This window comes from Elaeis guineensis, chromosome 1 (genome assembly GCF_000442705.2).
Source record: "Elaeis guineensis isolate ETL-2024a chromosome 1, EG11, whole genome shotgun sequence".
Classification (NCBI taxonomy): Eukaryota; Viridiplantae; Streptophyta; class Magnoliopsida; order Arecales; family Arecaceae; genus Elaeis; species Elaeis guineensis.
In genome coordinates, this window is record NC_025993.2 from 171,194,420 (window position 1) to 171,211,347 (window position 16,928).

Genomic DNA, 16,928 nt, shown 5'->3' on the forward strand with positions numbered 1-16,928 from the left:
CCATCCGTCCGTCTAATACATCAAAACTGTTCTGTTCGGTTACCGTTTGGTCTCTCCTCTAGCGTCGGTGATCGCTTCAGAAGCGGCGGTGATGGCCGTCTGGTAATTTGCCCACCACCACGGCGATCCGTCCGTAATTTCGCCGTCCCCTGGCCCACCCGGGGCTCTTCTTAAATGCCCGCAGGTCCCCCATTTTCCCGCCCACGTCTCAATTCGGTTCCCCCTTCAGTTTCTCTTTCCCCGTCTGCTCACCCCCTGTGAAAAAAAAAAGAAAGAAATAAAAAGAGGAACGCGCTCACCCCAGATCAAGAACTAAAACCTTCCCCCCGCTCCTCTTTACCGCCTCCCTGTCCCTCCATGACCTAATCTTCTCTCTCGGCCATGCCGGATCTAAGCAATCTCCTCCTCCCTCCCCCTTCCCCTCCCTTCCCCTCCGTCCCCTCCTCCTCTTCTGCTCTTCTTCCCGTCCTGCAGCCCTGCGACCCGTCCTGCTCTTCCTCTTCCTCCCGACCCGAAACCCTAGATGGCGATGCCCTCGACTGCCGGTGGAGCCGCCGCCTCAGATTCCCCATCTCCACGCGCGGGACTTGCTCGGTCCTCAAGCGGGAAAGGAGGGGGGCCAAGAAGGCCAGCGGCGGGGTGTTGCTCGCGGAGCACGTCAGGGCTTGGGTGGAGAAGAAGGTGGCTTCCGGGGTGCCAGAGAGGGAGTGCTTCTTACCTTTCCTCACCAATGCTCCGAACTTGGTGAGTTCTTGATGCCTCTTTCCTCAACTTTCTTGGCTTCTAGGGTTTCTGTATGCCTTCTTGAACCGTCTTCTTTTTTGTCCTTGGTTTTCTTGTTTTCTAGGATCGTGTAAAGCTTTTGATTATCTTGGTACCAGTCTTATGATCGGGAATTTCGCCACGCTAGGAAAGGCTATATTTGTTGCGCAGGAAAAACGAGAAAAATCGGAAACACAAAAAGAGCCATCAATAGGAAAGTCCTCAGGTGTAGAAACGAAATTTTGCGAGACTTTGGAAATATTTGGGGTTTGTGTGAAATTATCAGCATAATTTTTAAGTTGTCTTTCCTGAAATATTATGCCATCGACTGATCGAATTATTATTGGAAACTTTTTAGAAGTTTAGTCAGGCTGTAGGCCTCTCTTTGATTTCTTGGCTTCTTCTTCATCCTTTCTCGGACCATCTTCCTTCTTTTCGTGGTTTTTTATTTCTCTGATTTTGGAGTATGGTTTGGATCATTTCTGTACTATGATTGTTGTAAATTTGCCAGCATTAAGGAAGTATACTTTAGAAGGAAAAAATGATGAAAAATTGGAAAATATCAGAAAACAGTAATCGGTAGGACAAGTCTGGAGGAGGAACAAAGAAAATTATGTGAGACTGGAAATATTCGGGGATCTAAAATAAATTTTGAAGGAGAATATTGGTTTATGAAGTTTTCTTCTAGAAATATTGTATTTGTAAACAGATCAAACCACCATTGGAAACTTTTTTATAATTTAGTCAGAGTACTGCTTGCTTGCTGTTAACTCTTTGCTTTCCAATATTAAAAAATAACTAAATTTAAAAAATACTCTTGATGTAGGGGCAACCAAGAAAGTTGCTTAGGTGAATGTATAACCAATCTATCCAATGTTGGCTGCATGATTGAAAGAGCCACTGGAATGCCTATTCCAAGTTTAACATTTCATGACATCCAGTTTCCAGCAATTAATTATTAAAATTTTGAACAGAGAATCAAAAGCAGGATTGATTTTTTATCCTTCCCTTTATTCAATAATGTCATTCTTATAACTGTGCTATGGTCATTTTGTTCAATCAAATACAAAAACTGCAGTGTAAGAAAAGCAGGAAATTTGTTCATTATTCCTGATTCTGCGACAATAAGGGAAAATGATGACTAATAAAATTGAATGAAGTTCCACTTAATGCAATGAGGTACTTTGGGTTGTTTTTTTTCATACTTGTATTCTTGCATTCACCTTATGTGATATTAAACCAGATAGTTGATGTTTCTGATGCTAACACAATGGTTGATTTATTGCCTATTAAAATTATTTCTGCTGCTTATATTTGGTTGGACTTCTTGAATAGGTTGATTGTCAGATGTGCAATAGATGTATCTACCCTGGTGAAGAAGTACAATGCTGTGTTAAAGGTTGTCGACAAGCTTTCCATCTGATGTGTGCTAAACAAAAAATTGGACTCCCTAACCATAAACCTTTCAAGTGCCCTCAACATGTAACTTTTCTATGGCTACAGCTATACCTTTTTATTTTACTTGCTTTTGTGTGGGAAGAATTTAATCATACAATATTTATTCTTGTATGTTTCAGGTCTTATATTATGGCTTTATTTTCCCTTGATTGTGAATGCTTTAATACTTTATTCTTGCCTTGAATACTCTCTCTTCTCTCTCTTACAAACACATAGGAATTCATGGCTATACATATACAGGCAACCCCAAGTGTGTGCTCGCAGTTAGCATTGTTTATCCTTGCAAGGGACTTGTGCCAATATACCATGTATTGACATGTTTGGTGTTGTTCCAAGAAATTCTTTTACATCTTTAAAAGCAAAAATAATTTCATATAAGTACATGCACATACATATTTGTGTATGGAGTTATCCAATAAAAACTACTTATTAAGCAAGTAGAAACTAGCAAGCAGCTTTTTAGAGAAACTAGGAAAACAAAAAATAATTTTTGTCTTGTGCCTATTCAAAAATGCTATTTTGTGTCTTATAACTGATGGCTTTACCTCGTGCAAAGCAAATTTTTCAATAATGCAAGTGGATTAGCTAAATCCTAATTCAATCAACCTCATTATGGGTTCTACTCAGCAAAAACTGAACTCGTGGGTTGGACATCCAAATTCTTTGTTTGCACTTTAAACCTGAATGAAATTGGATGCACGGCTAACATAAGTGGATCAAACTCCTTAACATGGAATAGAATGGACCTCATATTGTGTAAGTTAGATATGTACAATTCAGATCCGAAGACAGCCTTCTATGGACTCTAACTTGAAGCTTATTAAATGGGTGAACTTGGTTTCTTATGCTAGATTAATAGCTAAATTAGATTTGATCCCTTTCATATTAGGCCTAACTGCTGTCAGCTCAGTAAAAAGTGCTTCTTGATCTAGGAAGCCAACCAATACTAAAACCAGCCTTAGATGCTGAAATTGTTCCCATTGGAAGAACAATGAACAGATTGAATGAAGACAGTTTGAGTCAGATTTCATGGATGGTTTCAACAGGTAGAACTAGATAAAGAGAATTTTGGGCCAACTTGGATTTTTCAGTTCTCAATTGCTTGGGAAGGATTGCTTTCTTCACCATTTCGATGCCTAGTTAATGTATTGATCATTTGATCTTGCGCTGATCACATTCCAACTTCTTGGCCAAATGAATTATGTATTGCTTCCATATATATGAGGGTCGATATTCAAGGCAATTGGTTTTACAGTTTGGAATAATAAAGTAGCAAAGGAATATCACATTTATATTTTTATGTCATTTGAATTGGTTTTAGTTGTTAGCTGGCCTGTCATGTTACTATCAGTTGTTAGCCTGATATTTAAGTTACCGTTAACCAATGCTTGAGGAGTTCGCATACCTAGTGATTGGTTTCTGTCGTATGTGGCTACCTGGTTTTGGGTTCTAAGAAAGGCAGACAGCCGATTTTACTGGGATGCAGAACTTAAAGGAGACCAGAGACTTCTATTTGCTTCTAGGAATTCCTCGAGTCCATGATTTTTGCTACCATAGGTGATTAAATATGGCTTCTTTTTGGTTAAGAATTTTCAGACAATGTCTTCATTCCCACAAGTTTACTATTTTCTCTAGGTTTCATTCGCATAAGTCCATGCTGAACTCTAGTTGTTGATCTATATTCCTCTGCTGTTTCTGTCTTAAAAGGGGGTGATCCAATTATATCTTGCAGTGGGATCCTAATAGTTGATGCTGCCTTGAAGCATTATTCTCCTATGATTTTTGGTTACATTTTTTCCCCGTGGGATGTGTCCACATTCACTTCTTCTGTAATGTGCCAGTGACATGATAATTTGAGTGAGATGGCATTTATGATGGGGGCTTGGAGGTTACTAGAAAGCTGTTAAGTCAATTAAGGCTCTAAGATCATCATCCATACCAGGGATGATGGTCAAAGTCAAATACCTAATGCTTATTGACCAACCACCGTATCCTCTTTTTCTTCTCATTCTCACATAGCCATCTTCTGTACAAGTCTTCCTATCCCTCATTTTCCTTTATTTCTCTTCAATCAGCCCCTCTGCCTTTTTCTTTTCCATTTGGATCAGCCTTGTACTCTACTCTTTTTCTCTTCCCTTTGGATCAGTCTTGTCTTCTATTATTCTCTACTCTTTCTTTCTTTTCTATGGCAAGGTTCTATATAAGGAGCCCTATGGGCTGGAAAAGGGAGCTTATTAAGGACTTATTTGGTTCACGAGAAGTGGAGGTTGAAAGAGGCAATTCTTGGAAAGTAGATAGGGAGCCTTTTGTTTAGTTGGAGTTTTAAGAGGAGAGAGAACGAAAAAATCTCTTCCTATGGGAAGATATTTTTCATGTTTCATGAGAAGTGAAAATCCATGGTGGAGGTGGATTTTGAAACTTCCTATGGGATGGGAGTTGATGGTACTTTTTTTTTCAAAAATATTCTTTTAAGATTTATGGCTAAGATTTTACAAAATATCAATGGATGATTAGCATGATTGTGGAGCATATAAATTTTCAAAAATATCATTTAAATATTATCTTTATAAATATTAAATAATATTATATTAATATTATCCTAATATTTATATGAATATAATATAATATTTATATTTATATTAATATTATACTATTTATTTATTATATTAATATATTAATATTAATATTAATATAATATAATATTTATATCTATATTAATAGATTTATTATATTAAAATATTAATATTATATCAATATAATATTAAGATATAGTAGTATTATACTAATACAATAAATTATTATATTATAATGTTATATTTTAATATATTAATATTATATTGATGTTAATATAAATATAATATTATTATAAAAATATATAAAGTTTAGGAGTAAAAATGTATGGTCTTATATCTATTAAGGGTATAATATCTATTCTACATAAGTTTTCTAAGAAAATGAGTGCTCAACCAAATATAAGCCATTCTGCAATAAGTCGCTTTCCTATGATCAATCAAACATGTCAAAATCCTATTCTCAAGAAGTAACTTCCTAGGAAGAAAGGTTCTTCTTGGAACCAAACGAGTCCTAAAACAACAAGCCTACTACCCTCTTGTTTGCCTCCCTCTCCTTTCTTTTCTCTTGCTCTAATGGTGTTGGTACTGCTATCTCTGCCCTCAGTCACATTTTATCAGCTGATCTAGTTTTAGATTGTCTTTTATTTTTTCTTTTCTTGCTTTAATCGTTGCAGATTTTGTTTGTTACTTATTGTACTTATGTTATGGAATTGTTTTGCTTTATCATTTGTTATTTATGTACATATTTTGTTCTATTTGAAAAAGCAATATGGGAAGGATGTCTCAAGATATATTTTGGTGGAACTACAACTTGTGGTCTAGACATACTTTTAGTAAAGCTATTTCTCTTCTTTGAAACCCATTCCTTCCATTAAAGTAACCGCAACATACAGCTATTTGTAGTTTATTCTTATATATTACCCCTTTTTTTAGTAGACCCTTACCAAAGCACATAGGATAACATGCCACTTTGATACTTACATTTAGAGTAAACTACAATAACTCCATTGAGGTTTACGTTTATTACACTTACGTGCAATAGTTTGTAAAATCTATGTTGACACCCAGTTAAATCAATGGTGTTGGTGAAACCACTTCCTTATGTGAAAAGTCGAAATTGCCCCCCTAGGTGGGGAAGAAGGATGTACACATTTTCTTATATCCTTGGGTGGTTGTGTCACTTAAGATTATTGTCGTCATTTTTGAAACTTTTTCTGACATGGTATTTGAGTCCCATTTACGGTCAAAGGTTTGACTAATGTTTTGTTAAGTTATAGGTTAAAGTGTTGGATTAAAAAAAAAAAAACCTCAGGGGGTAAGTATAGGTTTTTCAAACTATTGGATATAAGTGTAACTTACCCCTAATCTTTGGGAGGGTTTGTAATTTACTCTTACATTTATTATATTGCAAAATAATCAAATTTTACATGTTATAGATAGATGGACACCAATGTATTATAAAATCATATGCATTCTTCTTATTACCACTACAAGTACCTCGACATTATTCACTCACTTAAGGGTGGTTATAAACCATATAAATGCCTACCAGCTTTCTATTTACCTCTTCTCTCTTAAGTGTATGTGCAAATTCATAGATTTTATTAGTTATTTGAAGATCCTTTTTCCCTCTTTTTTTGTTTTTGGTTTTTCCAATTCTTCTTTTATCAGAAGTATGGCTATACAACATATCTTGATTGCACTTAACTGTAGCATGAACTACTCATTGATTCTTCTTAATTGTCGTACAGGGTTGTTTCCTTTGCAAACAGAAATTTTATTGGCGTTGTGTACGATGCACAATGGCTGCACATCCCAAATGTGCACCATGGCCTGAAGATATCATCTATCTAACAGACCGACCAGGGACATTAATTTGTTGGAGGCATCCTTCTGATTGGAGGCTTGAGAAGGAGGTCGATCTCTTCTTTCCTTAATTAGACAAATTTGCTGTCCACTGAATTTCTTCTTTTTTAAAAGTTACTAGTCATGCTCAGTTACACTCTTCAGTGGAATCATGGGATCTCTTTACTAGAGGTTTCATATGCAAATCATGTCAGAAATTTCTTTCTTTAGGCATATCTACTTCCTAGAAGAACCTACATCTCTTGACCTTGCATTGCATTGGAAGCAATCTGCATGGATATATAAATTAAAAATAAGCTAGTAAAGGAAGATAAGAGTTATTGACCTCCTCACTGCCTGGATAAGTTCATTTTGCTATAATAGGAGAGCCCATGCATTTTTAATAAGTTTTCTATCCTTATGAACATGATTGTATCAGGAAAAAAATGTCTTTCAAACTACACATTTTGGAATAGGTTTCTGGTTCATTAGTGGTATACCATGGTATATATATGCAGACAAGTGATACATCCCTTCATTTATACTGGTAATGTGTTGTTTTTAAGGGGCCACATCCTCGCTGTTGGAAAAAAAAGGGTTCATTTTTGTATCTGTGTCACAAAAGTTCATTTTTTCCCAAAAAAAAAAAAACACATGATTGCATGATAAAAAAGGAACATATTTTCACTGTCAATGTTCAAAATAATGCAAAATCTGAGTCAGTGGTTGGTCAATGGGCAAATTTCATAATGATCATTTTACTTGTTGTTTTGTGATATGAAAGCTTTCTTACCTCCTATGTACAAAAAAAAAAAAAGAAAAAAAGCTTTCTTACCTCTTTTAGGATTGCCGGATATTTAAGTTAAAGGGACCGACAATTTTCTGCTTGTATGATAAATTCCACTTTTGCTTTACCAGTACTATTGGATTCTTTACTTATCTCTCTTCTCTTGTACTCACATCAGGTGATGAAGTAGAGGTTTTCATGCTGGTGTTGATTGGTTGCATTTACTTATTCAGCTTCTTCCACCTAAATAATTAACTCAAAGAGGATTTAGTCTTTCTGTCTATCTAATAAGTCAAGTACCTTGTTTAAACTTTCCACCTCATGATCTATACAGAAAAATCCACTGGTTGGGTCGGGAGTTCCTTAATACCTCTCAGTTCATTGCAGATTGATTGCCTTATATTGTCTTTTCTGTTATGAATTTTAACTGCTTCCTTATTGCCATAGATATCCAAATCAGATACTTGAATCATGAAATTCATGAAATAAACAATTTGGCAATCATGTATCCTTGCTGCTCTGTATGGCCTGCAGTCTGTTCTTGTGCTTTTTTATGTTCTTGTTCTAGAATTATGCTTCTTTATTCTTATTTTTTATTGATTAGGTTGGCTGACAGGACTGATTTATTTGATTGGATAACAGCATGCAGATCCCACAAGCGATGTTGAGGTCAGAAGTCAGAACCATTATCACTATTTTTCATTTCTGGATTTCTTACCAAGGATGTTCCTCATTTTGTTTCTTGGCTCTAATTACTTGGTTATATCCGATAAATTAAATAATTCTTCTTGGGATGAATTTGGATTTTCAGTAAAATCATGGTACATTGTGATTTTGCATGCTGTCTAATCTTGTGAAGATTCAGCTATTCTTTGAGGCAAATGATGTTTGGTTGTTTTGTGACGATTCATAAAATTCCTTGTATCATACAGAATTTGAAATTTTTATTTGAACAGGATTCCCCAGATTTTTGCTTTCCTGTAGATCTAGAAATTTTTAAATGAAAAACTTAAAGAATAATGAACTTGGACTACAGAGAAAGTTTCAGAAGCTGCTAAATGAGCTAGTTCAAATAAATAATTTTTCTAGGAGTTTCTATATTATTTTAAATTGCTTGTTCGGGTGGTGTTGCAACTGTTCTATCTTTATTTGCAGGAGATCTTTAGCCGCCTGCCACTTCCATATGTTGATGAAGAGTATAAGATTGGTTCCATTTTGAAAGATGTTTTGGAGAACAAAAATGAGCCGTCTCCTTACATACATATCAAGCGCAGTATCCTTTATTAAGTCTTGAATACTGCTTGGAACTTGTTAAAATTGCTATGGTGCAGAAATTTATTGTATGAGCTACAGCTAAAACAGCTTTACTTTGCTTATATACCTAGATTTAGTATCTATTTATGAAAGAAAAGATCTCATCTGATCTAATATTCTGTGTCCTTAACAAAGAAAGACATTTATTTAGTTAAGAAGAAGCGTGATGTTGCGGAAACTGGTGTTGGGTGCACAAATTGCCGTGCTGAATCCATATGTAAGGACGATTGTGAATGCAGGTACTGGCACGTTTTTTATCACAATCAGTTGCTTGAATTTTATTGATTTAATTACGAAACATTGATATCAGTCTATTGTTAATGATTGGATTTTTTTTTTGGTACATTTAATATTTTGATTAGTCAAAATTTGCAACTCTTTTGTTGTTTATAAACTGCTGCAATGTTGTTTCATTTGATGCATCGGTTTTCATGTGATTCTATTTTCTCAGTAGCTTAGTTGGCAAAAAAATAAAATAAATATAAACAACTTATTTAGTCAATGTGCTGTTTGATAAACTCATGACTGGACTCATTGTGTAATTCAAATTGTGTCTCAAATGGGCTAGTTGAAAACAGCAATTCATGATATAAAACATAATACAGATTTTGTAATAATTTTTTATCTATAGTCTTGTGATGCTCATATTTTTAGTGTCAAGTAACTGGGTACATGAAATCCTTGAGTTGATTAATAATAATATAAATTTACTTTGTGAAGACTGAAAATCTCTTTCAACACTGTTCCGATTCCTTCACTTATTTAAGTCTACTTCTGATTTACATAGTATGTCAACATGTTTAGATGGCAGTGATGTGACATAGCCGAGCCATTTCTTTAGTGAAATACTTTGATCACAGGTGTTGTCAAGCTTGGAGTTGGAGCTATTATTAATCTGACATATGTGTACTGCAAAATTATTGTGTGTGTATAGGCACATGAGTAAATGCTTGCAGTATTCCCCACAATCCTTGTATAAATTGCTTTTTGGTAAGCATTAAATGATTTATGTGGATGCATGATTCAACAGGGGTCTTTCAATCAGCTGTTCCAAGGCCTGCCATTGCTCAGACGTGTGCACAAACAGACCATTTCGCAAGGAGAGAAAGATAAAAATTGTCAAGGTAAAAGTTTGCTGCAATTGTTAGTTGTGGTTTGTAATTAAGATTGTGTTTGCGTGTATCTGCATTTTTATGTGCTTAATATCAATGTCAGCATAATGCACTTGCCTTGTGCATGTGTTTTGATCCGTAATTATGTTAAATTGTTATCATCCAAGGTGGTGGCGATCACAGCCTTCTAGTCTCCTTCCTGATATAGTTGTTAGATACCTATCTCTAAATAAAATTAGATTTGCCAATATGTTTTCCTTGACTTGGGTGTTTGATGTTTATAATGTCTTCGTCAGAATGCACTTTCTGTTAGTTTTCTTTTCCCTTTAATTTCTAAATTATTACTCAATCTTTCATGATACCAGTCACCGTTACTTGTAATTGTTGTTTTATCTATTTATTGGAAACAAAGCACGTTGTTCACCTTTCATTTCCACAATCTGGTTATGTTATTCATTTTCCCCTTATTGTTGGAGCTGATAAATCCTTTTGGTTATTAATTGGACTTCCATAACTTATTGAGATTGGGCCACAACTCTACTCATGAGGCTATGTTTTAAGCATCTAGTTTTACACACTGCACAATATTATTGTTCATATCAAACATTTCATTTTAGTGAAGTTAGTTGTATAATAGTACCCTGAAACCTTTCAGTATTGACTATTAATTAAAGTTACAAGCATATTAGACATGTATATATGCACATATATGCATACACACATTGCGACTTGGATTTTTCATTCACATCTTATAAGAAATGTTGGTGTTTGGAGTATTAAATCGATCAGGTATAGTTAAGACTTTTATTTTTGTTCTATTTTATGTGGGTAAAGTCAATATTCAAAGTTGTCATATAATGTGGCAAAGAGGTGAAGCTCTCCTCTAACACAGAAAAAGTTCAACACTCCCCTCTTTGAAAGAGGATATGGATCCTGTTGAAGAAAAGAGATGCTTATCTATGACAAGAACAAAACTGTATGCCTTTTGGGCATCAATATCTATGATCTCATACTTTGAATGATCAAGTACTCACAAGATGTTAACAGCTAAATCAACTAGAAAATACTACAAAGTAGGTTAAATACACCTATACTTAAAAACAACCTTCTAAGATTTGGATAAGTACTCATGAAATTTCCATTGGATGGAAATATAATCCTCTCATGTGATAATTCTGTTCTAGTTGATCCAAATATTCATGCAACACATTGTTCTTTTCGAGTTGCATTTTTTAAAAGCTCAATCATGTTATTTTTGCCTTCGTCTGGTTTTTTTCTTTTTTTGCATTTTCTTTGTTCTTGTATGTGCTATTCATTGACGATCTACTTTTCAAAGGATTCAAGATTTAACATGCTTCATGAATGGGCATTTTTTTTGATATTGTAACTTCAAATTGACCATTTTCCAATCATTTTTAATTATGGGGACGATACTGTATTGCCCTTCACAAGAGTGTTTTTGTAGTTCATTTTCAAAGTAAAATCCTTGAGTAATATTTTATTTGAGGCAATTCATTTAGTCTGTTATAATTTTTGCAGGTTTTATTGACTTAAAAGTCAATATCTATATTGTACATGTCAACCAACATAACTAATACTTGATATACACATCTATTGTATTCAAGACAGACAATCTTTATTCATCTATTTTGGTTGAGCTTATAAATTTTGTCCCTACTTGTTTTTGCTGAAGGCTGTACAAGTGTACCTTAAATCCTTCTATTTATCAAATTATGCACTTTAAATGATATAACTATATTTTAGATAAAGCAAGGGTAGCTTGTTTATATGTTTATTTGAAGGGCAATAGTTTGGATTAGATTGTGCATTATATTTGTACAATATAATATTATAGGTTTCTCAAGTTAAACAGTGGTATCAGGGATGTAAATAACATTTGTATGAGTTATAGTCAGATTTAAAGATTAGTTACTTTATATAATAATGTAAAATGGAAATCTATATTTTTCACACTATATCATTACGGTCCATATAAATATGCACAGGGCCATCCTTGTGAAGATTGAAGTAGCTTCATTGAAGTTAGTATGTTTCGAATCTTAGGTGCTAATGCTGGTATTTTCCCTTTTATCTGTGAAAAGTTTTTTTTTTTTTTTTTCCCGAATAATTGTTATCATTAAAAAGGAATATTGCAAAGAAATTATGGGAACATGGATTATAATTTAGTGTTTCTTTTGCATTGTATTTTTGTTTTCATTGTTCCATGTCATTAACTTTGTGCAGTATATCGCATATCTTCTTGTAGACAAAACTTTGTGGATGGGGAGTAGTGGCATTAGAGGCAATGGAAAAGGGAGACTTTGTCATCGAATATATTGGAGAAGGTAGATGGACATCACATATGTTTATTATGCTCCCTTGACATTTGTATGTAACATATCATTATGATGTTTACTATGCTTAGTTGACACAATATGTAACATAGTATGCTAATTCCTCAATCGTAATGCTATATCTATTTTGCATGCAATTTCATGTGATGTTTAAATCGTTCCATTTGCAAATTGCAATCCATATCTTGTTATGAGATTCTTGATAGTTACTTTGGATTGAATTACTGTTGTAATTATGCTTGTAGAGGATTGACCTTCTAAGAAACTGAAGTTTGCAATCCAGTTTCTACGATATCTAGTCTGCTTTACTATGCGTGAAGGCAATGAAGCATTTGACCCATGCTGAAGTTAATTATAGTCTAGAAGCTTGGTTTCCTCGCAGTGAAATGAAATTCCCTTTTTTTGAAGGCTAATGACATGCAAGTTTTATGACTTACATATATAGGCGGTTGGAAATATCCATTCTTCTTCATATGTTTCCACTTTTGGTAGTGGTAGAGAATGAACATTCACTTGAACGATTTAATATATAGTCTGGATGCTCATGGCACCTCTTTATGTAATTTAGATAATTTCTGGATGCCTTTTCAAATGAATTATTCTATTGTGTTCCTTTTTTGAGATAATTTGGCTGAAATATTCTGATGTTTGTTCTTTTGTTGTTCCATTGCAAAACTGTTTGTTCATGCATGCATTGCTGTGTAATTTGTTAGATGAAGTTCGACTTCTTTAAAATGGTATCTATAAACTGTAAGTTTTGGATTAAGAATGCTCTTTAACAGACAAATAATACATTCAACATTTTTTTCATTTGAATTTGTGTCCTTGGATGTACATTTTTATTTCCTTTCTTCTGTTTCAGTTATTGATGATGCTTTGTGTGAGCAAAGACTTTGGGACATGAAGCATCGAGGCGATCGAAATTTTTATATGTGTGAGATTCGTAAAGATTTCACAATTGATGCAACTTTTAAAGGAAATGCTTCTCGTTTTTTAAACCACAGTTGTAATCCTAATTGCAAACTAGAGAAGTGGTACGTCTTTCAAATTTCTGCTCAAGTTTTTTTTTTTTAAACAATATTTCCAAAGCTAGTCAGTTCTTGGTAGATATTGATTGAGGTCTTTCACATATAGCAGGAAATTATTTTTTTTCCCGGATCATGCTATGACTGATCATTTTTTTTGTAATTTTTTTTAAGGCAAGTTGATGGGGAGACACGTGTTGGTGTGTTTGCTTCTCGCTCCATAGAAGTTGGGGAGCCTTTGACATATGATTACAGGTATCTAATGACTGAGTATTTGTTGTCATCATGTGATTTCATTTCTTGATTTCTTCTGCTTAAATTTCAGGTTATCTAAAAGTATCAATTATTTCTGGTGTTATTATATCTTCGGTCAGATATTCCTCTTTTGCCTTGTACATGTCAGTACAAACATGGAATGGCTTACTGGACTGATTTTATCTGATGATCCTTGGTTGGCCATTGTTGTCAATTAATAATCGGGAAAAGTTCAATATGCATGTTACATAGGCACAGATGGTATCTCTTGTTTTTGCTTTTTGGATTGTACTTTGCCATCAATGAATTTACTAACAAATGACTTGTTCTTACTGATATTAATTTATCTTTCTTCCTCTTTCTGACACTGCAATCTGCACTTGAAATGATTGTCTCCTATGACTATTTTTGGCCTTCATTTTAAAAAACAGTCCCACTATGATTAATTTAAGCATTATGCCCATTTGTGCTACTATGCTCATTCTAAATCTCTCATATGTGGAAAAAGGATCAAATGTTTATTTGCAAAGTGTGATTTAGTGAAACATGTAGTGTATACAGGATTTTATATAGTTGTATTTTGCATGTTTATGTGTTATATTCTGCATGCAGCATGTATCATTTATGAGAAAATTTGATATATTGCTTTGCAACTTGCTGATAATATTAAATGGTAAAGACTTGGTGCATAGCCACACTGTAACTTACTAGATGTAACTGTTTACATGTGCTGTTATACTGCAGTATACTGACCACCAGGGTGACCTCGCAGATATTTGTATTTTACTAGATGATAATGTATCTAATACTTTATTGTCTTCGGCCCAATATGCACATGATGTCAAAGTGGTCATTACTGCACCTCTGAGTGCTGCAATTGTCGTTTAGAAAATCACATCAACAATCTGACTTGGTGGACAGTCACAATGGTTGTAGAAGTATCCTGGTTTTGTTGTTATGAACTGTTGAATTTCGAAAGTCAACTGCTTCTTGTGCATCAAATTCCTCAGAATTTTCAATATGTACATGGTGCCATACTGGTCATAGTTGCACCTCTGAGCACTGCAATTGTCAATTAGAGAACTAAGAACCCAATCAACAATCTAACAGTATGTAGATGTTGACAGTTATGAGGGTTATAGAAGTATCTTGCTTTTGTTGTTATGAACTGTTAGATTGCTAAGATCAACGACTTCTTGTCCATCAGACATTCTTCGGAATTTCAGTTTTATTAAGGTTTTTATTGTATATCTAGAGGAACTATATAGCACACTGAACTTCTGGTGAATATATCAATGCTGTAATAGTTCTAGCAGGAGCGATCTTTATTATTGGTCGTAAATTATCATGGGTCCTGAAATACTTGTTGCTTCAATTTGATACAGTGATGTATACCTCAAGGTAAAAGTTCATTAGTTTTTGAAGAAAAAAAGGATATAATTCACTAGAATGAGTCTGGGTACTCTAGTTTGGTTATGAAAATTAGAAGGTTTAAAAGTAAGCTAAGGGCTCGTTTGGTTGGGGTATGTTAGATTACCGGGTAATCTGATAATTCTTAGGAATCATTTATTTGAAAAAATGATTACCGAGGAAAATAATTTTTATGATGTTTGGTTGGTGGAAAAATTACTCTAGAAAATGATACTGAAAAAAGATTACTATGTTTGGTTGGAGGTAAATCTATATAGGAATATGACCAAATTTACAAATATATTCTTAAATATAAAATAATTTTTTAATACTAAGATAGTATTGTCATCTTCAATTAGTTTTTATATAATGACTATAATTACATAGTCCTTTACATAATGTCATCTCCATCTTATTTTCTTTGCAAAAGCTCTTTATTGAATGAATTTGAAAAGGCATCAAAACAAATTCAATGAGACTATATGCAGCTTTATTGGGGGTATTTTTGTCAAGTATGAATTACCACCATTCGAAAATTTATCAAATACCAACCCCTTCATGGTATTTATTTTACTTTCTCTCTCCGAAAAATAAACATGGGGCCCATTAATTTTTTTTACCATCCCTCTCTTCTACTTTTCATATCAAACATGGTAATCTGGCATGGGAATCATTTGCCCATGCTAGATTATCCCTAACCAAATGGACCCTAAAAAGATATCTTTTTATTTCCCCCTACCTCCCCACTTTTTTTTAAAATAACAATAGTCTTTGATGTTTTGGCCTGTGCAAGGAATAGCCTCGATTTTTGGTGCCTCAGCCATATGTACCTCCATGTGTTCTGATGAATGGTGTGCTGTATAAAGTTCTTTGAGTCATTGCATCTTCTTGATCATGCCTCCAATTTTCATGGATTTGCTGGTTGCTTTATGGACGCAAATCCCTTTGGGACACTTTTGCCTGTGACTGGTTTTAACTGGCGTCTTCTTAATCATGCCTCGCTTCATCAATTTGTTTCATGATTTGCTGGTCAATTTATGCGTGTAAATCCCTTTGTTGATACACTTTTGCCTGTGATTGTGTTTTAACTTGCATCAACAAGAATTTCCATATGATGCCTCCCAGATAACCTGTAAATTGATCCATGTTTCTTTCAAACAATATATCAGGAAATATGCCAATCTATGCCTGAAGTTGTAAATGTGGTGTCTTTTTTGAATAATTTGGTGTTCAATGATATTAACCACCTGAATATAACATGTATTGCCTACGAAAGCTATTGGGAAATTATATAACCTGATGCAATATTTTGTATAGATCTGTATTAGAAGGAATGTTCAAATATCTATGAATTTATTTAATGTATTATTTGTTTTAAGGGTCTCATTAAGTTCATTTTAACTTTTAGTATTGTTTGGGTTGCTCGAAAATAGAATTCCTTCAACTTTCCATGGAATGTCTTATTCAAATCTGTAATCTGGAGAGAATAATACAGAAAGTTCATATGCATTTTTTTGTAGATTTGTGCATTTTGGGCCTATGGTCAAGTGTTACTGTGGGGCTTCCAACTGCCAAGGTTATCTGGGGAGTAAGGCTTCCAACTGCCAAGGCTATCTGGGGAGTAAGAGAAAGATAAACCAGGTGGCCTCAAGCTGGGGATGCAAAAGGAAGAGATCTGTTATTGCAACCCGTTCATCAAGTAAATAAGCATTTATTTGAAGGTGCAATTTTGTCATTTAATTGATTTACCATTTTAATGCAAAATGCGGGCAACAGAAGAAAACACTGGTTTCCATATCATTTTGTATTGCTAGGCAGCATAACATTCATTAACATTGGCTCCATTTAATATTCTTCTTGGCAGTCTTCCCCGATTCTGGTGGTGTTGTATTATTTTGAGAAGTGTAATGTTATTGGTGATTCGGTATATAGTTGTATTCAAGGTGATTCATACAATTCAAAGTGAGCTGTCAGAGAGAATGCAATTAGGGGCATATTCCTGTGCTGATGGTTTTTGGAAGTCTTCATAAAAT

The 16,928-nt window shown here is 34.2% G+C and overlaps 1 protein-coding gene across 2 annotated transcripts; it reads left to right on the forward strand.

Annotated features, from left to right (window-relative positions):
- Window positions 1-7: 7 nt before the first annotated feature.
- LOC105039554 (histone-lysine N-methyltransferase ASHR3) lies at window positions 8-16,769 on the forward strand. Of its 2 annotated transcripts, XM_073248364.1 has the most exons (12): window positions 611-744; window positions 848-1,029; window positions 2,098-2,244; window positions 6,545-6,709; window positions 8,068-8,094; window positions 8,581-8,698; window positions 8,879-8,978; window positions 9,770-9,863; window positions 12,118-12,196; window positions 13,068-13,239; window positions 13,405-13,485; window positions 16,416-16,769. In XM_073248364.1, the coding sequence occupies exons 2-12, from the start codon at window positions 886-888 to the stop codon at window positions 16,600-16,602; spliced, it is 1,314 nt and encodes a 437-aa protein (XP_073104465.1). In that variant the 5' UTR covers window positions 611-744; window positions 848-885; the 3' UTR covers window positions 16,603-16,769. The 2 variants fall into 2 exon arrangements, with proteins under 2 accessions (XP_010914045.1, XP_073104465.1); XM_010915743.4 differs by lacking the exon at window positions 848-1,029 and having other exon boundaries at window positions 8-744.
- Window positions 16,770-16,928: the final 159 nt, after the last annotated feature.

What these genes read in the sequence shown, in the direction of transcription:
- LOC105039554 (XM_010915743.4), top strand. Translation starts at nt 382, where the DNA reads ATGCCGGATCTAAGCAATCTCCTCCTCCCTCCCCCTTCCCCTCCCTTC. An exon ending in CTTTCAAGTGCCCTCAACAT is followed by an intron (nt 2,245 to 6,544) that starts GTAACTTTTCTA and finishes ATTGTCGTACAG; the next exon opens with GGTTGTTTCCTTTGCAAACA. An exon ending in TTACATACATATCAAGCGCA is followed by an intron (nt 8,699 to 8,878) that starts GTATCCTTTATT and finishes TAACAAAGAAAG; the next exon opens with ACATTTATTTAGTTAAGAAG.